The sequence below is a fragment of the Puma concolor genome, chromosome D3, assembly GCF_028749965.1.
Source record: "Puma concolor isolate L17-30 chromosome D3, mPumCon1.1.hap2, whole genome shotgun sequence".
NCBI lineage: Eukaryota > Metazoa > Chordata > Mammalia > Carnivora > Felidae > Puma > Puma concolor.
In genome coordinates, this window is record NC_141678.1 from 89877316 (window position 1) to 89903401 (window position 26086).

At 44.2% G+C, this 26086-nt stretch overlaps 1 protein-coding gene and 1 long non-coding RNA gene across 2 annotated transcripts in view; both read right to left on the bottom strand.

Moving 5' to 3' along the window:
• Positions 1-26086, bottom strand: part of LOC147575688 (uncharacterized) — a 140538-nt gene that overhangs the window by 101165 nt on the left and 13287 nt on the right. The window contains exons 2-3 of the mRNA XM_086683223.1: positions 19974-20152; positions 18869-18925 (exon numbers count right to left, since the gene is read on the bottom strand). Of these exons, the coding sequence (XP_086539349.1) occupies positions 18869-18925; positions 19974-20055 (139 nt within the window). The 5' untranslated portion in view covers positions 20056-20152. The remainder of the gene's footprint in view (positions 1-18868; positions 18926-19973; positions 20153-26086) is intronic.
• Positions 6354-17656, bottom strand: LOC147575689 (uncharacterized). The gene is made up of 2 exons (XR_015242649.1): positions 8608-17656; positions 6354-7321 (listed from the first exon to the last, which is right to left on the bottom strand). It is a non-coding gene; the product is annotated as an uncharacterized LOC147575689 (long non-coding RNA).

The following is a 26086-nucleotide window of genomic DNA, read 5'->3' on the forward strand; positions in this document are numbered from 1 at the left end:
AAATTGCAAATAAAGTTCTTAGCACAGGACCCTGCATGTAGTAAGTGCTGAACGGGGTGGAAACTAGGGTGAGGCAAGTGAATATTCTTTATCTTGGTTGCTGAAATTTGGGCACCCCCTCAAGCTTTGCACCTGAGGCAACTACCTCCTGCCTTCCCTCTAACGCCAGCCATGGTGCTTAGAAATGTTAGATTAATGGGGTGCCTGGGTGGCTCAGTCGGTTAAGCGTCTGACTTCGGCTCAGATCATGATGTCACAGCTCGTGAGTTCGAGCCCCGCTTCGGGCTCTGTGTTGATAGCTCAGAGCCTGGAGCCTGCTTCGGTTTCTGTGTCTCCCTCTCTCTCTGCCCCTCCCCTGCTTGTGCTCTGTCTCTCTCTCTCTCTCTCTCTCTCAAAAATAAATAAAAATTAAAAAATTTTTTTAAAAAGGAAATGTTAGATTACTATTATTACCTTGCGCCTTTCTGTGTCCTCGCATCTAAGACAGGCCTTACAGCAGGTGCTCAAGACATGCCTAGTAGTTTGAGAAGGACGATGAGGATAGTAGCACCCAGCATTTCTACTTTAAAAGATTAATACAAATATATGATATTTACTTTTTTTTTTTAACATTTGTTGATTTTGGGGAGAGTGCCAGCAGTGGGGGCAGGGGGACACAGCGAGGGGGCAGAGGATCCGAAGTGGACTCTGCATTGACAGGCTGACAGCAGAGAGCCCAATGCGGGCTCAGACTCACAAACCATGAGATCGTGACCTGAGCCAAAGTCAGATGCTCAAATGACTGAGCCACCCAAGTGCCCCAGGTATATGATATTTAAAGACTGGTTTAACTATGCCCAATTCTGTCTGATAAGTGATCTCAAGAGAATAACATTTTATGTCATTCATACATTCACGTCTATATTTTATAGGCTTTAAGATAAAGGTGTGTTTTTAAATTTCAAATTATATAACAACTAAATAATATTCAGATTTGGAATTCCTATGGTTTTGTAATATATGAAACAGTAGATTATTCTCAGAAGATTATGTAAACTCTATTTTATTTGTGAATATAGGTTCAGAATGGCAGATGGTAAAAAGAAAACATTCTACAAAAAATATTTTATAAATACTATAATTTGTGTGTTAATGTTAAAGCTCACATTTCTTGTCATTATTTCTCAAATGCATTATGAACATCAGAATAGTAGCAAAAAGAGTAAGTTTTTGATATTTGTAAATTTTAGGAATGTAAATTTTTCCAAAAGATTACATTATGTATTTTTTTTAGCATTTCACGTTTTGCAAAGAAAGTAATTTGGACATAGAAGGAGCACAGAAAACAATCGGCCTAGCAGTTACTGCGAGTAACTGTGAGTTACTGCAGACATAAACTATTTAAGAGAAAAAGTGTGTTTTTTGTGCCTATTTTGGTCCCTTTGCCATATGAACTGACTTTCTTCAACAAAGACTCTTGATGCCTATTTAAATTTTAAATAAAATGAAGTTTCCTTTTGCTATTCATTTCACTTCTCCTGTGCCAGTAAACACCCCAAGTAATAATCAAAACTATCTCCTAATTGGAAGGATCTAATTTGTAATAAAATTTGTGGGAAAGTCTGTGCAAAGACAGTACAAAAAAAAAAAAAACCTAATAAACCTTCGTAGAGAGATAATAAATCTAAAGATTTAAACAAACTTCATACAAAATGGGCCACAAAAATGCCATTAAACTTGCACTCTGACTGGTAAATTGGCATATGTCTAGTGAAAATGAGGACAGCAATTCTCATTACAAGTACAAATAAGAGAAATATGGGCCAGCATTTCCTGTTGTAACACTGGATGGTTTTTATTGTTCATTATTTATTCACAGTAAGCAAGGGATGGAGAGTAAACTTACCTCACCTTAGACCTCAGATCGCTTAAAGTGTCAGGAAAGTGTTACGGTTCTCATTACAGGGAATAAAGAATTACAGATTATTTCCACTCCTAACACAGAGAAAGCTGAAGATCAGTAGTGAAGTGTGTAAGGATAAAATTAAAAGTAGTTAAAACCCCATAATTTATTTTGATGATGTTTAAGGTCAAGCCATTTAAATTAAAAAAAAAAAAAACACCCCCACCTCATGATTATTTCCAATCTATTTCACAGAAATCATTTTCCCTCCATGTCCCCTCTGAGTGTTTTAGGTGGGCTCCTGGTGCTGGACCTTACTTAGAAGAAATGACCCTAGGCCAAAAACAGAGGAATTTCTCAAAATAAATACACCCATATTTTTTGCCAGGGCACCAATCGTTCTGGCTCTTTCTCAGTCTGGTCATGTTTATAGAACTTTATAGAACATTTGATTTCAGACATGAGAAAATTTTAACAATCCATTTCTTAAATATCACAATTTTTTGATAGACCGTTATATTTAACAGAACTTTCTAAAGATTTTACATTGAAAAACTTACAGACAATCAAATCACTTTCTTAATTGTTAAAACTATATTTAGGCAAGGCTGATGCCTCATCCGAAATGTATTCCAATTTTGCCATCATTAACCATGAAGAGCAATGCACTATGGAGGATAGTACATGTACTCCTCACCTGTAGCATTTGCAACCCAGGACCAGAGATGACATAATAGAAAACACTAAGATCCATCAAAGGTACAGAGATTTTCCCATATACCCTCCGCTCCCACGTGATCAACAGCCCCCACTGGAGGGGTACACTTCTCGCAGCTGGTGAACTTGCGCTGATACATCACAATCACCCAAACCTTATGGTCTATAGTCTACCGTAGGGTTCACTCTTGATGGTGTACATTCTACAGGTCTGGACAAACGTACAATGACGTGTTCCCATCATGATGGTGTCAAGACAGAGCAGTTTCACATTACTAGAAATCCCCCCATGCTCCACCTATTCATCCTAGCAACCTTCATTTTTTTATTGTCTCCATAGTTTGGCTTTTCCCATAATGTCCCACAGTTGGACCATACCGTACGCAGCCGTCTCAGGTTGGCATCCTTCACTAAGTGACATGCACTTAAGTTTCCTCCATGACTTTTCCTGGGTTGATAGTTCATTTCTTTTTAGTGCTAAATAATATTCCAATATCTGTAGGTACAGTTTATTTGTCCAGTCACCTACTGAAGGATATCTCAGCTGCTTCCAAGTTTTGGCAATTATAAATAAAGCTGCTGTAAACATCCATATGCAGGCTTTTATCTGGACATAACTCTCTTTAACTCCTTTGGAGAAATACCAAGGGGTGCCATTGCTGGATGGTATGGCAAGAGTAGGCTTAGTTTTATAATAATCATCAAACTGTCTTCCATTTTGCATTCCCATTGGCAATAAATGAGAGTTCCTGCTTCTCCACAACCTCAGCAGAATGTAGTGTTGCCACTGCTCTGGATTTGGCGCATTCTGATTGGTGTGTTGTGATAGCTCATTGTTGTTGTAATTTTCATTTCCCTGACAATTGTTGTGAAGCATCTTTTCATATGTTTATTCACCATTTGTGTATCTTCTTTGGTGAGGTGTTTGCTAAGGTCTCTGGTGGGTTTTTTAATCAGATTGTTTGTTTTCTCATTGTTGAGTTTTAAGAGTCCTTTCTATACTTTGGGTAACAGCCCTTCATCAGACATGCTCACTCTAATAAATTGCCTTCATTGCTGATCCAGTAGTTCTGTGGATGAAACTTGGCAGGCCAATGTGTTGGCTTCCAACAAGGATAAAACCTCAGACCTCAGGGTTCTTGACAACAGTTATGTAAAATTTGCAGTACCTCTAACCAACCAAATCTTTAGATACAAATACAGATAGATATAGATATAGATATAGATATAGATATAGATATAGATATAGATATAGATAACATTACACATAGATAAATATATAGATATATGTAGATATAGATATAGATTATATATAAAGACATAGAGATAGAGATAAAGATAGAGAGTTTATACTCATCAACATAAACACTACTATGCACCAAAAGACATACACAAAAATGTTGATGGCAGCTATATTCTAAATATTCCAAACTGTAAACAATCAAAATATCCACCAACATAGAATAAATAAGCTGTGGTATATTCATACAATGAAATACCACACAACAAGGAAAATAAATAAACTACTGATACCTATAAGAATATGGATGTATCTAGGGGCAGCTGGGTGGCTCGGTCAGTTAAGCATCAAACATCGGCTCAGGTCATGATCTCACGGTTCATGAGTTCAAACCCTGCATCGAGCCCCATGTCGGGCTCCACACTGGCAGTGCGGAGCCTGCTTGGGATTCTCTCCCTCTCCCCCTTTCTCTGCACCTCCCCTGCTCGCTCGCTGTCTCTCTCTCTCTCTCTCAAAATAAACTTTAAAAAAAATAATAAGGATGTATCTCACAAACATAAGATGAGGAAAAGAAATCTTACACAGAAGAGAATATATTCTATGATTCCAATGACATAAAATTCAAAATAAGGGGAAATTAATGTGACAATAACAATCTGAATAGTGATTGCTATCGGTGGGGTGCAATGACTGGGACAGAGTAAAAGAACCTTCTAGAGAAGTGGAAAATATCTGTATTTTACCTGAGTGGAGGGTGCATGAGTAAAATGTAAAATGTCATATAACTGTAGAGTTTAGATTTGTGTACTTAATGTTCATTATAACTCGAAGTTTAAAAAATCTAAAATGGACAATGAAAGGAGGAAAATGTCAAGAATCTCCTTGATTCCCTTTCTTGTCTGTCAACAGTTTACAAGTCTGATGACCTCCTGTTGACGAGCTGTGAGGAAAGACATGCTGTCACGTATTCTGCCAACAGATAGAGGAACCCAGTGGCTATGAAGGCTGATTGGCGACGTCTATCACAATTACAGATGCACATGCGGGCACCCTTTCACCCAGACATCCCACTTCAGGGAATTTGCCACATGCGAAAGGATGTGTGTATAATGTCATTCACTGCTGCTCAGTCAGCAATAACTAGAAAAGGCCTAGGACGTCCCAATGTCCATCCATAGGTCACTGGTGAAGCACACTCTGAGAGCTCCACACAACAGAACCCTACTCAGATGGAAGAGAGATAAAACCCTCCCTGCTCACTCACACGAAAGGGGCTCTAGGAAAAATGGCTAACTGAGAAAAGCGAGGTTTAAGCCTGATATGGAAACATGTCATTCTTATTTAAGAAAGGGAAAATAAGAATATCTTTTCCTATTTATTTGCATGGAGAAACCCAGAACAATGCAGGATGAGGAGGAGAGGGTGCGTGGGGTAAAGCTAGGAACAAAATCACTCAGTATGTATTTTGTAACATTATTCTGGTCTTCGAACCAAAAGAATGTGTTACCTATTCAGAAAACTAAGTTAAATTATTTAAATGGTGCTGGCTCACATGGCTACATGTGTTAAAAATCAAAAGAAATTATGGGGCACCTGGGTGGCTCAGCCGGTTAAGCATCTGACTTTGGCTCAGGTCATGATCTCATGGTTCGTGAGTTCAAGCCCTGCGTCAGGCTCTGTGCTAACAGCTCAGAGCCTGGACCCTGCTTTGGATTCTGTGTCTCCCTCTCTCTCTGCCCCTTCCCTGCTCTCTCTCTCTCTCTCAAAAATAAACATTTTTTTAAAACATTTAAAAAAATAATAAAAACAAAAATAAATTAGATCCCTATCACATACCATACTGAAAAGATAAGAAAAGAAAGCAAACTTCAGAGTTTAGAAGAAAATATAGGAGAACATTTTTATAATATAAGAGCTAGGAAGGATTTCTTTAAAATATATAGAGACAAGTCAAACATGAAGGACAATACTGCATTAAATTTGAGACACATACAGAAAAAAAGACACTATAAATAAATTGAAAAGAAACCCACAGATTGTGAGATGATATTTGCAATGCGAATAAACCACCAAGTATTTTTATAGAGCATTCATAAACAGCCCCTTCAAACCAATAAGGGACAAACAACCCAAGAGCAAAACAGGCACAAATATGAACAAGGAACCTAGAAGGGAAGAAACTTGAATGACCAATAAGCATATGGGGAGGAGAAAGACACAAGTGTAATAATGGGGGAAATGCAAGATGAAAATGAGATACATAAGACACCTGTCAAATATGTAAAATTTTTAAATATGATAACTAGAAATGTTGATTAGGATGTGGGAAATGGAATTATACTTTATAAAATGATACCAACAGTTTTGGCCACTTGATAGATCCAGCAACGTTGCAGTTGCCCTTAACCTCTGGTCCAATGGTTCTACTTCTATGGGTCTTATCTAGAGGAACTCTCACCCATGCGCATGAGAGACCCCTCCCTCCAAAATAAACACAACTTAACTATAACTCAGTAGGGGGATGGATAAATAAACCATTTATTCATTCAGTGGAACACTATACAACAGTTATGTTGTATAACTAAACCTACAAGGGTCAACATGGATTAATCCTAAAGACATTTTGGGATCAGAAAAGAAAAGTCAAGTTGCAAAGCAATATGTACAATATGATGTCATTTGTGTGAAAATTTTGCACTCAGGTTTACACGAAATCTACATGGGTACATAAATATGTGATAAATATAGCAATGTGGAAGTAGGCTTAAAACCAATCAACTTAAAAATAGTAGCCACTTTTGGAGGAAAGCAAGCTAATGAGATCTGGTCACCCATTCAATAAGTGCGTATTAAGGATTTACTCTGTGCCAGACACATAGGTATGAGGGATGCTGTGAAGAACAAGACAAATTTACGAAGTTTATATTCCGAGTCCAGGGATGTGAGAGAGACAAACCAATGAATATGTAATGATCTCAGTTGTTTATAAACACAATGGGAAAAATGGAGCAGAAGGAGAGAATGCAGTGTACTGATGCAGGGAATCTGTGTGGGAATATCTCCCAGAGGACATGCCCTTGAGTGGGGATCTGAGGGAAGGAAGGGAAGGAGCCAGTGAAGATCTGGGGAACAAGCTCTCTGGAAAGAAGAGCCCAGAGCAGGAATGAGCTTGACGTGCTCAAGGAGCAGCAAACAGGCCAGAGCTGGAGGGAGGCAAGAGGCCAGACAGACCAATAGCCCAGATGGTGTTGGCCCCTGGTAGCCACCATGACAAATGTGGATCATTTCTGAATACGATATGAGGAGTGTCTCAGTCCGTTCAGGCTACTATTATAGAATACCACAGACTCGGCGTCTTATAAACAACAGACATTTATTTCTCACAGTTCTGGAGGCCGGAAGTCCAAGATCAAGGTGCAAGCAGATTCAGGGTCTGGTGAGAACCCACTTTCCAGATGGCCATCTTCTCGATGTGTCCTCACCTGGGGGAAGGAGCTAGGGAGCTCCGTGGGTTCTCTCATTAGGGCCCTAATCCCATTCGTGAAGGCTCTGCCCTCGTGCCTTCGAGCCTGGGCTCAAAGCCTGGCCTCGAGCCTGGCCTCGTGCCTGGGCTCTGCCCAGGCCTTTCCCAAAGGCCCCGCCTCCTACTACCTCGCTCTGGGGATTAGGTTTTAACAGGAATTTTAGGGACACAAATGTTCAGTCCACAGCTGGCAGTGACTGGATATAACTTGCTCTTTAGGAATCACTGGGTTGTGGTGTGACAGACTGACTGTAGAAGATGGGGGGAAACAGGGGGACCATCTGGGAGATGATCACCAAAGCCTGGGAGGGAGATGATGATACAGGGAGACTGTGTATTTGGGAGAAATCAATTTGATGTACTGCAGGGGTGCGGCATGAAGGAAAGACGGGAGTCAGGGAAAGATCCTTCATGCTAAGCAGGTGGGGGAATGTGAACACCTTTTACTGACAGGGAGGAGTCTGAGGCATGAACATATTTGGTGGGAAATCAGAAGTTTTGTTTTGTGAAGTTGATCTGGGGTGGATGGTATACTCTCAACCTAACCTGAAACATCTCATTTCTTAATTTAAAAGTTGTAGGGCAAATACTGCAGATATTCACATGTGTTAAAAATCTCAGCACTGGGTACATGGGCATCAATAACCCAGAGTATGTTCAAAATGTTTCATTTGTAACAAAAGGAATAGTCGGGCTCACAGTGGAGCAGTGCTTTCTGGGTAGGGCCAGCTGATTTATCTGCACTACAGAAAGGTGCATGAACCATAATGCCGTTTCCATCCAAAAACTAAGAAGACAAGGAAGTGGGAAGAGCAGAGAGGAGAGGAAGTAGAGAATGTGGCTGCTTTATCTGGTTCAGTTAGAAGTTACAAGGAAAGGGGCGCCTGGGTGGCACAGTCGGTTAAGCGTCCGACTTCAGCCAGGTCATGATCTCGCGGTCCGGGAGTTCGAGCCCCACGTCAGGCTCTGGGCTGATGGCTCAGAGCCTGGAGCCTGTTTCCGATTCTGTGTCTCCCTCTCTCTCTGCCCCTCCCCCGTTCATGCTCTGTCTCTCTCTGTCACAAAAATAAATAAACGTTGAAAAAAAAAATAAAAAAAAAAAGAAGTTACAAGGAAAGCGCGTGAAAGCTGGCAGGCAAGGCTTCATCACGGAGTCTCCCTGAGCCCAGGTTCTGAAATCACACCATCCAGCCCCACGCTCATGATCCCTGAAGACCCGTCTGTAAAACCACATTTCATACTCACAGAAGGCTGCGTAACACACGTGGTGTTTCATGTGCCTCACATGCCTGGGTTTCCAGCTCAGTCCTTGGGCAAGATGTCTGACCCTCTGCATGGCTCTGTCTTCTCATCTGGAGACAGACCCGAGGTGCTACCATGAGCATGTGTGTGGCCAAAGTCCCTCACAGAGGAAGCAGTCAGAGAATGTTGGCTGTAGGAACTGTTACCATGGGTGCTGCTGCACTTACTGTGTCCCTCCTGAATCCAACGTCAGATCAACAAAATAGGACAACTATGAGACGATCGGACCTAAGCATGCCACAGAGGACCCTTGAGAAAACAGGTCATGTGGGATTACATCATGACATTTTTTACACAGACAGGGTCCTGAACTTGATTCTTGCTCTGTCTCTGTCTACTCTGTGACCTTGAACAATCACTAAAATATTCCCAGTACCAGCTGCTCAATCCAAACATGAAGATAGGATCTGCCATATCTCTTCTCGGGGCTTTGGGGACCAGGAGGTAAGGGATATTAAAGCATTTAAAGAGCAAGCCAGAAAGCATGACTGCCTACCCGGTCAGAGTGTGCGTTTTTGCAAAGGAATGTGGACAGGTGTGCCCAGAAGTGCCCCGAGCATATTGACAGCCAGGTCCAATTCTTGCCTTTCCCACACAAAGCCCAACATGGCTTCGAAATGCCCTGAACTTCTCCTCTCTCCACAGGCAGCATTTTATTCTCTCTCTGCGATAGAAAGAGGCAATTCCCCATATCAGTGCCAATGTGAGAAGGAACCTGCAGTCATCTGCATGATATGCCGTGAGCCAAAACTTCATAAATATGAGATTTGGGGTAAATTATTAAATATTTCCAAAGTCTGTTTTTTTAATCCATAAAGGGGGAAAAGTGAAGCTTCATGTATAGAACAGTTGGAAGCAGTAAATGTAATCATTTGGGTGGAATGTCTCATGTTGTGTTTAACACGTAGCAAGTTCACAAAAAATGTGTCCTCCTGTCTCCTGAAAGTCCACGATGCTATAGTCTCTCAACATATCCTGTAACGAGGGATTACTCTTTTCTTTAGGTCAGGGAACACACCTCTGAGAATGCCTTCTTAAAACCAAAATGAAATACCAACACAGACCTACCGGAATTGCTGAAACTGAAGAGAATGGTAACACCAAGTACTGACAAGGACACAAAGCAATTGTAACGTTGGTAAGGGTAAATGGAATGGAACTGTGGAGAGATGATGCTCGAGAGATGTAGAAGCCAATCAGCCTCGCCGTCTTAGCTTTCAACCTGTTCATCACATTACTATCTAGCACTTTCAGTGGCCGGGAGCCAAACCTGAAGGGAATGAGGTTTGATGCTTTTGCAGGAGGGGAAACATGTTCCTTTAGATTGAGCAAGAAAGGTTCAGATGAGTGAAGCGTAGAAAACCTTCAAGGTATTCTGGGTACCAAAGACAAGATCCAGCAGGTGGGAGAAATATGAAGACAGGCACAGGCATCAAAAGGGAGGGGATGAAAGTCAAGCAGGAAGGTATCCCACACGAACCTGACAGCCCAAGATGATCTATGAAGCATCCCTCAATCATGAGGATAAGAAAATCACGAAGTACACATTCTTATGTTAAAAGCATTTTTTGTGCACAACATAGAAAATAAATGGCAACCTGAGGAGTTTAACTTCCATATGCACAGTGCCTTACAGCTTAAAAAGTGAACGTGTTGTGTACATGAATTTCTGAATGCTCTGAATAGTGGTTATTATTTCAGTTTTATAGATGAGAAAACTGGAGCCTCCATGGCCTCGGTTACCCAGGATCAGGGAGCTAGTGAGTGGCAGAAATAAAAACTTAAGAAGCCCTCCCATTCTAAGCCAGAGTTTCTTTCTTCTGTGCCAGTGGTTCTCAACCAGAGGATGACATTGCATAGCAGGGGCCACTGGCAATGTCTGAAGACATCTGTGATTGTCAACTCGGAGGGGGTAGTGAGTGATGCTATCGTCATCTGGTGGGTAGAGACCAGGGATGCTGTTAAACACTGACGGTGTATAACAACAGTCTCTATAACATAGAATTACCCATCCCAAATATCAATAAAGCCAGGTTTGAGAAACCTGGCTTTATACCACATCTAGCTTCCCAAGTATATATTGCAAAACTAGTATTTTAAACAGCTTTTTCTCCAATTTAAAGATGAAATAACAGAAGCATAACAAAAATATATGAATTTTGCCTCTTCTTTCCTTTATTATTGGTTTTACCACCACTCAGGACAAATGCTAATCTCTGTTTTCTTTTACTTTCAAGTCACAGCTAGTAGCTGCAGTGTGGTTGGACACACTACCATGAACTGTGAGTCTGTCCATTGATCAAGATAACATTAGGTCATTCTGTGGAAACAAAACAAATAAACCAAAACTAAAGAGGAAAACAAAGATGAATTTCTCATTAACATTACATGTCCAAAAAGCGTGGGTGGGGTCACTGCTCCACAAATACTCAGGGACACAGGACACCAGTGGCTTCACCATCTGGGAACTATGCCACCTCTAGCACATGGACCCCTTAACTGCATGACAGGAGAGAGCTTGAAGGCTGCATGCCAGTAATTAAAGACTTCACTGCCCACCATCTAGAACGAAGCACATACCAAGAGAGTATGGGGAGGCTGGAAGTAAATATAGGAGGTGCTCTGAATAAAAGGTGCCCCTCTCTTCCATGGAGGATACCCTGCACTCACTCTGTAGAAAGCGATGGGCTTAACTGAGAGCCAAGAGTGACACAATGAAAGCAAGTTCTCTCTGGGCAGGGGTGAGATAACTCGGTTCTCGGAGACATAGAATGAACTGTTGTCCCTTGTATGTTTATGGCTTGGCCATATGACCATTTAGCAATGCCTTGCACTTCACAAAAGTTGAGTCAATAGTTATGCAGTCAATTCAATGTCATTGCACGCCCTATTTGTACAAGGTAGTATATGCTTCATAGGATTGTACAAGGAATATGGGGTTTCCAGAAAGTACACGAAGGAACTGGAAGTTTGCAACTGCACACAAGTGTGATGATGTGGTTTTAGAATATGTGAATAATTGCAGCGGGTAATTTAATAGGAGGTGGGCATTTCTAGAAGGACTTTAAGCACAGGAATGCTAGAAGAGGACAAGGACTGCAAGCAGACTTCTCAAATGCAATTCAAATGATGTAATGGATGCCCAGAGCCTTGTGTTAAGCAGGACTCTGAGGCTGTGAGACCAGCACGTACCTGGAATGAAAGTCCAGGTTAAGAGCATTGTGCTCCAGGCTGCCAGGTCTGTCCAAGACTTCTGACACCAGCCACCGGTACTCAGATGTCCATGGACACCCTCCCTTCAGATCACCTAGCTACAAATTCACGGATGCCCATGGACTCTCTCAGATTTGAAAATTTGCTAGAATGACTCACAGAACTCAGGAAAAACACCATGCTACAATCACAGGGGCTTTCTATAGCAAAGGGATAACAATCAGTGCCTGCTAAAGGAAGAGACACTACTACAGACTGAATGTCTGTGTCTCCCAAATTCGTATAACACTTAACCCCTAGTGAGACGATATTAGGAGGAGGGCTTTGGGGAGGTGATAAGATCATGAGGGTGGCACTCTCATGAATGGGATTAGTGCTCTTATAAAAAGGCCCCAGAGAGTTCCCTCACCCTTTCCACCATGTAAGGACGTGTAGAACATCCATGGTCCGGAAGCTCTCCCTACATACCATATCTGCCAGTGTCATGATCTTGGATTTCCCAGCCTCCAGAACTGTGAGAAATGAATTTATGTTGTTACGAGCCACCCAGTTTGTGGTAGTTTTGTCACAGCAGCCCAAATGGACTAAGACACATAGGGTTGAATCGGGGAATAGGAAGGTTCCATGCCCTCCGGGACACCTTCTCAGTGTCTATCTACGGAAATATGCAGACAGAGCATTAACACCTCGGGGCCCCTGAGCTCGGTGTCCATAGTCTGTGTTTGGGGTTTCATTACACAGGCATGACTGATTGAACCATGTCCCATGTGGCTGTCCAAAGTGCCACCCCTCACATCACATGGTTGATCTTTCTGGTTTGGCCAGCTCCTCACCCTGAGTCATCTAAGCATGAGCTATCAGATCTGGTCAAGCAGCCCACCACAAATCACGAAGAGGTGCCGATCCCTGGGATAATTCCACGGATTTAGAGGTTACCTCCCAGGAGCCAGGGACAAAGGCCAGACATCCCTTTGGGTAAAGCCAATTCTTCACTCAGCAGTAGGAAATACGAAGAATGTTAGTAATGATTTTATTATTAATGACTTCACACATAATTTCATAAATATTTCATTGTCAGGGATTCTGTTTATTAAGAGCAAATAGTGGGCCAGGTCCTGTGCTAAATATTTTACACAATTATTTCATTCCCTCTTCCTAAAAACTTTTGAGATGGGTAATATGTGCAGATGAGGACTCTTCATTTTATGAGGTAACTTACCCATGCATTGTTAGAGGAGAAGCTGTTGAAGACACAGGCCTAACTCCAGAACACGTGCCCTTAACCACTCTGCTGTACTGCTGTGACCAATGAGCACTGTCCACCTCGGGCAGAGGAGCGGCACAAAGGGTGCACAGCTACTGTTACTAGGGCAGGTTTCTAGAAGGCAAGAAGTGGATGTGTGAAGCTCAGCTCCTGGGTCCACACCAGCTCCTCTACAGGTCATGTTTACCATCAACTCTGCACAGTCTCTCCCCAACCCTACAGCATCTCAGGGGACAGCACAAGCCCTGTACCCACCAGCCAGCAGACTTTGGACCTGACCACAGCTGAGAACAATGGCTCTGCATCTCTGAACTGTGTCGTACATGGAAGTCACTTGGGGGCCCCTTTGTCCTCCATGCACATGGTCTGTTTATGTGTCTCTGAAACCCTAGTCAGTAGGCTGGAGTCTGATTTTCGGACTCATTCCCACGTCCTCATCTTGTGAGTTCCATTTATTCTTTTCCCTTAATTCAAGGAATGCCCTGACTGGACCCACTGTAAGAAGGGACTTCCACACTTCAGGAAGATTTTCCTCTACCCCAGAAGCGTTGCTCTGACCCTACTGCCAGGCTCAGCCACCACACTGCTCACTGCCTTCCACTAAACCGAATCTCCTCTGATGCCACTTGGACTTGATTTCTGTCCCTCCCCATGGCTACAGTCTGCAGCCCTGTTGGCTGTGCACTCCTGACTGGCTTTCTCCTGCAGCTTCCCCTTCCCTTGCTTGGTCTCTGCCCCGTATCTGCAGCCCTAGCCTTCGGCTTGCTCTTAGTCTCTGACCATGCCAGCATTTTTACCCCTTTGGGACAGGAGGTGGGCAAGAAGAAATTAAAAGATGCAAATGCTTCAAAATTAGCTCCCAGTTTGTGCAAGATGCTGGAAAATCACTCCAACTATAATTTGATTGATGCTGGCCAGAGAACAAAAAGGTTTCCTTAGACTTTCTAACATGCCTGAGGTCTTCTAGGTCTGTGGGAGATTATGCGTATCAGCTGGGCCCTCACCCTGTACAACTCCTCCTTCCTCACCTACTTACCTGCCTTTGAACATGTGAGAGCCTACTAGGAGAGCAGGCTTTCCAAAGACACACTCAGAACTGAAGGTTTAATTCAGCAAAGAGATAAAAAGCGTATCACAGAACATGGGAAAGAAAAAGAATGTTACTATTCTGGCATTTTGCTCTAATGAAATAATCTCCATCTGTACAGGGAGGCATGTTGGAGCAGGGAAGCTAAGGGTGGGCTCTATAAGGCCAAGGATTTCTTCTGTGTTCCCACACTTGTTCCAGATGGCTACCCACGTAGTCAGGGAAGAGTTTGAGAAACCAGCTCAGGCCACATTTGCCATCAGCTTTGGCCCTCAGAATTTTCTAGAGGTTGTCATTAAACACTCTAAGCATTCTGCCTAAAGGTTGAAGCACTTCTAAGAATCCCTCCTGGTTCAAGCAGCTATTTCAAATCTCCTAAAAGCAGCAAATTTGGCAACACTGGAAAGCAGCTTCAGGTTAATTTTTTACTTTGGACAGATGCATCAAAAATTAATCCAGAATGGCACTTATCTGTTGTTCCTTGGACACTAGTGGTCAAATGTGCCTAAGTTGGGGTTGGGACCCCACCAAAGGGAAGAGGTCCCGATGACCACTAGCCACAGTGATCCTTGAAAGAAAGCTATTTGTAGTCCAAAATCAAAAGCCTATCTTTCCCATCCTATTTTCAAATTATGAGAAGCATTTTGAAAGTTGTACTTTCCTCAAACCCAGGCACAGCCACTTAGCAAATTGTGTTTTTGCTGCATCCTGTCCATGGGCTTCCACATTCCTCAGGATTCCTGATTATGCAAAACTCTGACTCAGTCATTCTTTCTCAGGATGTTGTCAGAGTTTCTTGGAAACAGTCATTTCCTGACTAACTAATGTAAGAATAAAACTTGGCGAAGGTAAAACATGGCAGGGAAGCCACTGGAAATGTGTCTGCAATAAATTCACAGCCCTGTTCCGATCTGGGCAAGACCTATTCCAGTGAGGGTTCTCAGCATTTTCTGTATCCCAGATAATGTATATAATGAGATTGCTTTACCTTTGAAGCTATTGGAAGAGTGACAAATGTCATGATAGGGGTCTGGTCTACAATGTCCCCTTGGGTTAGAGGAAAGATTTCCATGAATGCCACTTTTAGTAGAAAGCTGCAAAGAACAGTAAAGGGAGCTTTGGATTCAAAACTAGGGTTCTGAGCACCAGAATTAGGCCTCTGAACTAGAGGGGGAGGGTGGCCTGGCAAAGACAGTGGGGAAGGGCGAGACAGAAGACACAGCCCCACTTGTGGACGGCAGTTCCTCGTTAGGAAGGCATGGGTCTGAGTCTGTCTCACACACACACACACCCCTTGCACACCTCACACACCTGCTTTGCACACAGCTCTGGGGAACTCGCCCCAGGCTCCCAGTCAGGGCAGGGGATGCCGTATACCCGATGGTGCCAGGCTCCTTTGTAGGAACAGGAAAACTAACTCAGTGAGCAGCTGGGGGGAACCAGAAGGAAGAGCTGGGCCATTCAAAACTTGCCCCTTTATTCACAGTAGATCCTGGGGAGAAGCAATTGCCTGCATGTCAGCCTCAGAGATTGGCGGGTTGGAAGTCAGACAAGAGCTGGAACAGTCATGGTGCCAGATGTGTAGTTCAAGCCCTTCCAGGGACAAGCTGGAGGCACAGGGTTTTTCCCTGGAGTGAGCCGGAGGAGGAGGAGCCATGTGGAGTGTTGACATCATCGGGGGTATCTGAGGTCCTTCTTCTTGAGGGAAGATTTCTCTCCAATGGCTGAGGCAGCAGCAATGGTAAGAAGAGGACAAACTAAATGGGCACACAGCATGGCCACGAAGGAAGAACGCTACCATGGTAGCGGGAAGGCCTCCGGGACCAAAGCAGAACTCACCTCCTGGGACACACGTGCTGGGAGAAGAGGCGACAGGAGGGTCCAGGAATCCCACTGAATGACTGCCACTGTCCTTGCAAGGTACTTCATTTCCCCATCACAGGCCTTACCTTGGGGGTAGCGGTCATCAAGGACACAGAGAGCAAAACTAGGATCCGACAGACTCCACACAAGAGCTTTCTTGTGGTAGGACTCATGGTACCTCTTTTGTTTCTTTTTCCATGGGAGGAAAGGGATACGTTTAAAAACTGCTATTTTGGGGTGCCTGGGTGGCTCAGTTAGGCGTCTGACTTTGGTTCAGGTCATGATATCATGGTTCGTGGGTTCAGGAGCCACTTTGGGCTCTGTGCCAACAGTTCAGAGCCTGGATCATTCTTCAGATTCTGTGTCTTCCCCTCTCTCTCTGCCCCTGCTCTGTTGGCACTCTGTCTCTCTCCCTCTCTCCCTCTCTCTAAAATATAAATTAAAAAAAAAAAACATTTTAAAATATTTAAAAACTGCTACTTTAATTTATTATTTTATTTCCAATTGACACTTTTCTTCATAAGCATCTATGGTGGATTGAATTCTGCCTCCAAAAATGATATGTCCAAGTTCAAACCCAGGGAACCTGTGAATGTGATTTTGTTTGAAAAAGGATCTTCATAGATATGATCAAGTTACAATGCAGTCCTAGTAGGTGAGGGTGGGCCCCAATGCAATGACTGTTTCCTCCTTCAGGGTGCAGCTCGGCACAGAGACACAGAGAGAGAAGGCCATGTGAAGACAGAGACAGATTGGGTGGAGGGTCTACGAGACAGGGAAGGCCAAGGGTGGCCGGCAACCCCAGAAGCTAAGAGAGGCCTGAAACAGGTTCTCCAGAAGGAAGCAAACCGGCTGGCACTTTAATTTCCGTCCGCAGCCCCCAGAGCTGTGAGAGAATACATTTCTGTTGTCTTAAGCCACTCAGTTTGTGATCATTTGTCACGGCAGCCCCAGCAAACTAATAAACAGCTTTTAAATTTTTCTCAAAACTCATAAATTAAGTCAATCAGGTGAATTTAGTGCACACACTTGTTACCCACCATTTTATCAATTATTTTACTTCTGTCCTCTGTAATTCCTGTCTCTGACCCAGCTGTCACTATAGCCTTGGACATGGTGCTTCTGGGGACAAGGGCAGCTGAGCCCCAGAGCAGCAAGGACGAGGACAGATGCGGCAGGAGGAGGAACAGGGATGGTTTCATGCAGACCTTCTACATGCTGCTCCCAGCAATGGTGTCCTTTCCTGCCCTTCCCTTCTCTTTCTCTTCTCTTCTATTCTTTTGTCCTCTTTTCTCTTCTCTTCTTTCTCCCTCCCTGTCTCCTTGTCTCTCTCTCTCTGTCTCTCTGTTTCTCTATCTCTCCCTCCCTTATCTCTCTGTCTCCCCCCTTTCTGTGTCTGTCTCTATCTCTCTGCCCCCCTCTGTCCCTCTGTCTCTGTCTGTCTCTCCTGGCACCATGCTGCAGGGGCATGAACATAGTAGGATCAACCCCAGCCCTGAAGCAGCTTATCCTAAGCAATACTTTTGTCTGCCAGACTGGAAGTGGGGCATTAAAAAAGAGTCATTCTGGGGGCGCCTGGGTGGCTCAGTCGGTTAAGCGGCCGACTTCGGCTCAGGTCATGATCTCACGGTCCGTGAGTTCGAGCCCCGCGTCAGGCTCTGTGCTGACAGCTCAGAGCCTGGAGCCTGTTTCCGATTCTGTGTCTCCCTCTCTCTCTGACCCTCCCCCGTTCATGCTCTGTCTCTCTCTGTCTCAAAAATAAATAAACGTTAAAAAAAATTTTTTTAAAAAAGTCATTCTGGGGTTCCTAGGTGACTCAGTCAGTTAAGAGTCTGGCTCTTGGTTTCAGCTCAGGTCATAATCTCACGGTTCCATGAGTTCGAGCCCCATGTTGGGCTCTGTATTGACAGAGTGGAGCCTGCTTGGGATTCTCTCTCTCTCTCTCTCTCTCTCTCTCTCTCTCTCTCTCTGTCTCTCTCAAAATAAATAAATAAACTTAAAAAAGAATAAAAGTCATTCTGTCTTTGTTTCCAAAACAGAAGAGAAAGCAGCTACAGTAAAGTCCTTTTATCAACATGAAATAGATGCCAATTGCTTTTTTATTTAAAAACATTTATTTATTTTTGAGAGGCAGAGAGAGACAGAGTGCAAGTGGGAGAGGGACAGAGAGAGAGGAAGGCACAGAATCCGAAGCAGGCTCCAGGCTCTGAGCTGTCAGCACAGAGCCTGGCACAGGGCTTGAACCCATGAACTGTGAGATCATGACCCGAGCCAAAGTCTGAAGCTCAACCAACTGAGCCATCCAGGTGCCCCATGCTGTCTTTTTCTTAAGATACCTTCTTTTTAAAAGAAGGCAGGTTAGGAAATATTCAGATCAGTAATAGGAGAAACATGGATCAATAAACAAGTTCTTGAAGGCAGTGGTAAGCGTGGCTGCTGTGGCACTGTGGGCCACCGGTGCCTATCAAGTGTTTGCTTGGAGTAGTTTACTGGGCACAGGGCCCAGAGGGAGGAGAGATTCCAAACAGATCAGGAAATAGTTGACGCTTACAAGAAAGTCATCACTAATAGAGAAGGAATATTTCCATCAAATTAAGCTTTTCTGAACTTGAGATGTCCTTGGGGACACAATAGACAAATGAAAAAGGTAACACATGAGAATACTCACAGGAGAAAACCAAAAATAAGTGCAAATCAATACGTACGAACCCTTGCTGATTTGGGTTAACTGAAAGGCCAATATTAATTAGTGAAAGGTCTGAAATATAGAACCTTACCTAAAAATATCTGTTCATTACTTGAAAGTTCCCTTGGAAGCACACACCAGCCTGCACCTGCCAATAACAGAGATTGGAAACCAGTCTACGGAGTGATTTCGCAGGATCTAAAAGTTTCACCAAATCTGGGTTCTAGAACAGTCAAACAGTGCATGGACAGAGTGTGGTGTATCCACAGCAAGAACTCAGAGCCCAGAACTGGAGCTGTAGAGTTCCTCCAGCAGGGCTCCGGGACCACACACACCTCACAGAGCGAACCAACACCAGAAGGCAGTTGAGAGTCCCGGCCGGGAGGCCGACGCTGGATTCCAATCCAGTCTCTCCAGGGGTGCCAATAAACATGGGCAAGTTACCTAATGACTCTCTGCCTCCACATCCTCCTCAGTAAATGGGCATAACAGGAGCACTTGATCCCACGGACGGTTGGGAGGCACACAGGGTGCTGAGTAAAGTGAGTCACTTCTGCCACCACATCTGCTACCACCACCGCCTGTCAGGTCTTTGTAGCGGAGGCTGGACAAAGAGATCCAGTCGGAGCAGTGGCTCCCATGGGCCTACTGTCCGTAGCCCCCCTTGACCCAGCTGCAGTCCTAAAGGCTCTGCCACAGAACTGGACTTTGCCCCGCCTCCAGGACACCCTTCCATTCTCCGGGCAGGGTAAGCGTGATTATCCCACCTGGGGCAAAGCTGGTCCCCTGAGCAGCACCTGCCCCCAAGTGGCTGGCCCCCACACAAGCCACCATGTCACTTCGCTGATGACAAGTTGGGCAGCAATGGTGGTGTTATCTAAATCTGCCATGGCGTGGGAGACATGCCGACAGCTTGTACTTGGCCTTCACGCCCAACACCTTAACCAACTCTCTTCACGGCCCGTCCTAAGGCACTGGGGCTAAGGACAGAGGCTGGCTGACACCCACGGAGCAGTCACCTTTGTGGCCGGTGCCATTACTTAGCATTCCACAAGGTGCTCACGTATGTTCCCACTGCCACGAGACCACTGACGCCCTCTTCCTAAATTTACGTGCATCCTGTCATCTTCCTTTGAGTCCCTGAGCAACAGCCAAGCCATCTGACACAGGCCAGAAGTCTGCAAACATACCAGTACCTGGAACGCGTCCACTCCATCCAAAGTGGCTGATCGAGCTCCCAGGCTGCCCCTGAGTGAGGCCGCAGTGGCTGAACTCCATTCTCTTCTAGCACCACGATATGGAGCCCACTGTCCAGGAACAAGGCCCGGGTCTTTCTTCTCCTGTTAGTGGTCACAGCAAACCTCCAAGGCCACAGCTGTAAGCCAAGGTGTTAGTGTGACACAGGTGCACAGGTGCACAGGCCTGTTCATGTAGCTGACAGGACCTCTAGACCTGCTCGAGAGTGATCTCCAAAGAAACAGTTTCAGTGTAAGATCTGGTGCTACACCTGCCTGGCCCACTGGCTGGGTGAGTCTGATAAGACCCAGCTCCCCACAGACACCTCCAGCCATGCCTTCAGGCCAGAAACACATGCCTTTCAAGCGGGTAGTAGTTCCTTGCTGCAGAAGGTATGTTCTTGCTCCGGATCTCAAGGGGTCTATGCTGACTCTTATATGTGGGGGTTACTACACCTCTAATGAGCACCGTTGTCCACCACGGATACTCCTCTACCCATCCGACTTGCTGAGTCATACACTCTGATCAACAGAGCTGTTTGCTCTGCAGCTAGACCTGCTGCAAAGCTCAATTTTGTTCTGGGAATCTTTCAAAACTGAAAGCGTTTGAGTCACCTGATAAATGGGTTGAACTACACTCTGCTTCCAAACGCCAGAGAGTCTTACCCAGCAATATGCCTCCTTCTTACGAGTAGGGAAGGTGAATGCAATCACTTGCCATTTATCTGAAAGAGGATAAGACAGTGTGCTCCAAACAACTGGCACCTGAAACCTCATCGAGGTGGCTGGGCCACTGACTCTGTATGGAACCCATCTCCCACCGCAGGGCGTTAATGTCTCCTTGTGGTAGTCCAGGATTCATTTTCTTTTTTAAGTTTATTTATTTATTTTGAGAGAGAGAGAGAAGGCAAGTGGGGAGGGGCAGAGAGGGAGAAAAGAGAGAGAGAGAGAATCCCAAGCAGACTCTGCACCATCAGTGCAGAGCCTGATGCAGGACTCGAGCTCATGAACCATGAGATCATGCCCTGGGCCAAAGTCAGACACTTAACCAACTGAGCCACCCAGGTGTGCCAATGGTATTCCAGGATTCTTAAAGGCACTGGTGTTTGTCCCTCTCACCAGGGTTCCCATACTGCTTTATTAAAGGGTGTGTCCTCTGAGCCTCTCCCAGGAACATAATTCTGGTGACAGGTTTTCTGCTCTCACATAATAAATATATCCCCACATCTCTTCCACCTTGAGCCTTCCTTCTGATCCCTTCTCGATACCATGCCAAGGCATTTGGGGATCTCTAGCTCATTTCTGTAGTGCATTATGTGTCTCAGCTTCAAGGGTGCACTCCAGCAGCACCATGGGACCTGCCCTCACGTCCCTGGAAGGATGCTGAATCACAAGCAAGAAAGCTCTCATGACCATAATTCTCTCTTAGCTGAAACTTATCCCAAATCACTGCTGGTGCAGCGTGAATCACTGGGACACATCTACACACCCAGGGCTCTCACACCCCGGTTACTCAGTCCCCCTAGAACATGGTCCCCTCAGTCTAGAACATGGTCCAGTTCTAGAACACCATCCCCCCGTCTTTTCCTGAAAGCAGAGCCAGAGACATACCCCAGTACAGGTACTCTTTGGAGCCACGTGATCTCAGAAACAAAAGTGGGGGCTGAGCAGAACAAAACAGGGAAAGAAAACTAACACACAGGTATGTTTTTCAGCTGTTCACCATTGTGGACATGAGCTCGATTCTGCTGGGCCCCCCTGAGGAATGATGTATAAAGCGCCTCAGTGTATAAAGAACTGTTTAGAAAAGAGGAAGGTTTGTCCATCAGAGCTCCTTTGTCACTGGTGACCCAATAGGTGTGAACCCCTTATCCTGTTGGGCCTGCACCCGAGCCCAGGCGTGAACCCCTCGCACTGCCAGCTTTACACCTGAGCCCCACACTTCAGCCTCAGAGAAGCTCTGGAACACAAAGAGGAGGTCGCAAAACCATGGGAAATTTCGTGAGGTCACATCGTGCGAAGTGGTTCCCAGCAATATGAATGGAGTAGAAGATACACAGAGAGGATGTGAGACACAAGCCGTGTCTGATCTAGAAGTATAGAGGCTTAGAAATAAGAAAGCCACAAAGAAAAAAAGTGAGTAATCGATTCTCAGTACCAGTTCTGGCACTCCAGTTCTCATAGCGGAAGGCATCTATTTGCAGACCCGGACGCAGCAGCAGACGACCCTCACGTGCCATGAATACTTGAGTCATGTGACAGGCCCTCCTTGCTCTCAGTTCCATGCTCACCACGCTCACTGTCCGAATATAATCTGGCCTCCACATGACTCAGCTTCAGCAGGAGAATGCGCTAGAGAGAATGTGATTTTCTTGTCCTTACGGCAATTACAGTCTTCATTATAAATTAATTAGGGCAATAGGATTTGATACATCAGGCTCTTGTGTACTATGAGACTGAGTCAGCAGTCCCAGGGCCAATAACCACACATAAGATTGACTTTGGAGACTGAAATGCTTTTGCTGTGAGCAGGGAGAGAAAAATTTTCAGGGGTCCAAGTTACCTTGGTTCAAGTGAGCCTGGAGGAGAGGGGCCAGTACAATTATTAGTCAGCATTATTTGACTTTATGTGTATCAACAGACTGTCAAATCTTAGGAAAACCTCAAATTATAACATCCATATATAGCGACTCAGTTTGTCATTAGCTAAAAGTCTCCTTTTGCACTCTGGAGGTAAGGTCCAAGAGGGGGTAATTTACAGTATAAAATTGAATCGCTGGGTTCTACTCCTGAAGCCAAGAATACACTGGATGTTAACTAACTTGAATTTAAATTTTTAAAAAAGGAATAAGATTGGGAGTTTAAAAAAAAAGACTCGAGGTAAGAAGTCTGTGTGTGTGTGTGTGTGTGTGTGTGTGTGTGTGTGTGAGAGAGAGAGAGAGAGAGAGAGAGAGAGAGAGAGACACTTAACGTAAGCTCCACTCTCTTGACAAATTCAGTGCACTCTCCAGCCCTGTTAACCCTGGGTGGTATCGTACAACAGACCTGTAGAGCTCATTCACCTTGTGTGACGGAAACTCTGTACCCACTGGATGGCAGTTCCCTCGTCTCCTGTCCCCTCACCCCTGGTAACCACCAGCATCCCCTCTGTTTCTGGGAGTTCGACTATTTTAGACACCTTACGTAAGTGGAATTGGGCAGTACCTGTCCATCTGCGACTGGCTTACGTCACTCGGCATAATGTCCTCAAGATTCAGCCACGTTGTTGCAGATGGCAGGATTCCCTTGTTTAATGCTGAGTAATATCCCATTGTATGCATGTACCACATTCTCTCTATCTACTCCTCTGTCCACGGATATTCAGGCTGTTTCCACGTCTTAGCGATAGCGAACATTGCTGCAATGGACAGGGGAGCGCTAATATCTCTTTGAGATCCTGATTTCAATTCTTTTTAATACCTGCATGTGGGACTCTGAACAGTAGGGTAGTGCTAGCATAATTTTTTGAGAACCTCCACATTGTTTTCCTTAGTGACTTCACTATTTTTCAACACTAGCTTACACTGCTTAAAACCCAACAGTGTACAAGGGTTTAAACGTTACATTCTAACACTTGTTATCTTTTGTTGTTTTTTAAGGTAGCCGTCCTCATTTGTGTGAGACCATCTCTCCTTGTGATGTTGATTTGCATTTCCTCACAATTCTGATGATTCCTGCCGATATGGGACCATCCTTTCATGCACGTGCCGGCCACTTTTGTGTCTTCTTTGAAGAAATGTCTATTCAAGTCCCTTGCCCATTTTTAAATCAGGTTATTTGGGGGTTCTTTCTACTATTGAATTGTTGGATATTCACCTATTATCAGATACATACGGCTTGTAAAAAAAAAAAAATCTCCCTATTGATCGCTTTCTACTCTGCTCTTCCCTTTTCCAAGTAGCAACTTTTTAGTTTGATGTAGCCCCACTGGCCTATTTAAACCTAGTTTTGCTTTTGTTGCCTGTGGTTTTGGTGATAGATTCAAGAACCTTAATCATTGCCTAGACCAATGTCGTGAAGCTTTGCCCCTATGTTTACCTTAGGAGTTTTATAGATTCAGGTCTTACATTTAAATATTTAATCCATAGTGAGTTGAGTTTTGTGAACAGTGTACGAAAAGGGGGAGAAGAATTTCATTCTTTTGCATAGGGACATCCAGTTTTCCCAATACCATTTGTCAAAGACTGATGAGAATTCTTGACAGCTAATTAGCTGGCCTCTCCCGGTCTTCAAGAGAGTCTTTTAATTAGTGTTTTTACCACCTGAGAATATGCAAAAAAAAAAAAAAAAAAAAGCCAGCAAGTGCTCAGAACTTACTATATGCAAAACACTACACATAAAAGAAAGGAAACTCAAGAGCAAAGGGGAAGAAAAACAAAACACAAACCACACCCTATTAAGTGGAAAAGTGAGTATAAGCAGCATAATATTGGGGTGTCCGACGTTCCATTTTTATGTTCAGAGTCCCAGGCCCACAGTGCCTCTGCCTTCAGAGTATGATTGGCAATTCATATAAAAGCCATGGTAGCTTCAGACCCCACCCACCACCCTCCCTTGTCTTCAAGTTTCCTCCTGTTTCCACTACAAAAGAGTAGCCACCTTGGGCGTTGGGGGGAATCTTACTTCCCAAGTCCTGATAAGAGGATTGAGGTTCTTTGGTAAATACAGATGTTCTGTCACTATTCCAGAAAAGGTTCCATTTGCCGGGAAAATAACCATGCCCCTTTGCCACCTACAAGCATCCTACACTTCTGAGTGTTTTGGCATAAAGGGCTATTTAAGCAAGCACTTCTATTGCTTTTAGAATGCGAAGCAATAAACAACAGCTGTGATTATTTAAATGCTGAAGCGGGCTGAATCCATTTAATTCATCACAAAAGACATTCACTGCAAATGAGCTGCAGAGGCAAAGAGATGCCTGTGATTATACCAAATCGGGCAACCTGAGAACGTTGCTCTTAACTTCGATAGTGGTTTCAAAACACAAATGCACCCACCCTTCTCGTTTGCTCTAATAATTTAGTGTACATATTTCAGGAATATATTTAATGCAGTCACCAACGTCAACTGGGTAGGAATGTGTGCAAATCACAAGAATTTCAACAAGGTAGAGGGTTTCTTCCTCTATAATTCAAAATGAAGAGTAGAGATGGGCCTTCTTGGGGATGTTCTTGACGCAGAGAGAAAAGGGAATCCTCACTATCAAGGTATTCTTAGAGAAGAATTCTCAGACAGAGTGTGTTTGGGTAGTAGCTGTAGAGGTAGGATTGCCAGATAAACTTAAATTTCAAGGGGAAAATCATGCTATTTGTTGTTTATCTGAAATTCAAATTTAACTGGGTGTTCTGTAATTTTCAATGCGATACCCAACTTAGAGGTCACTGGGTCTAACTGAATGACTCTCCCAATGAAAAGTAACATCTACTGAAAAGAGTTGGCACAGAGTTTAGGTATTTCAGCCAGTTCTAAAAGTAACACGTATCACAAAACAATAAGAGGGGAAATATCCCATATCCAGGGTAAAGGAAGTGCATCCTGTGGAACAGTAAATGAAGGGACCCGGTGGAGTCACCTAATGTCCTCGTGTCTCTCTTAGCAGGAGGATCTTCTAGTCAGGGGAAGAGGGTCACCCCTGATGGAGGCAGCAAGGAAGGTGTTTACTTCTGATTTCCATTCTCCATACTCGAACTCCGTAAAACACAACCTAATTGCAAGAAGTTAGACTCAGACATTCTGCCCACGTGCCCCTATGGGAGACAAGCAGAGCAATGGTGGAAGAGAACTTAAGGTCACTCATCATCAGCCGAGAAAGAGAAAGGAAGCTGAGTCCAACAAGGACATCAGATCACCCCCATGACATTTCAAGAAAAGAACAGGACCGACAGAGCGGATGAGAAAATGCCCTCCCCTGAGGCAAAATGGGAAGCTTGCAGAAGAATGTGCAGAGAACATCAAGGCCCCTCTTCCTCTGGTCTCCTGAGAAACGGGAACTTGAGGATTGTGATTGGTCTCTTGATTCCCTCACAGCTTTACAA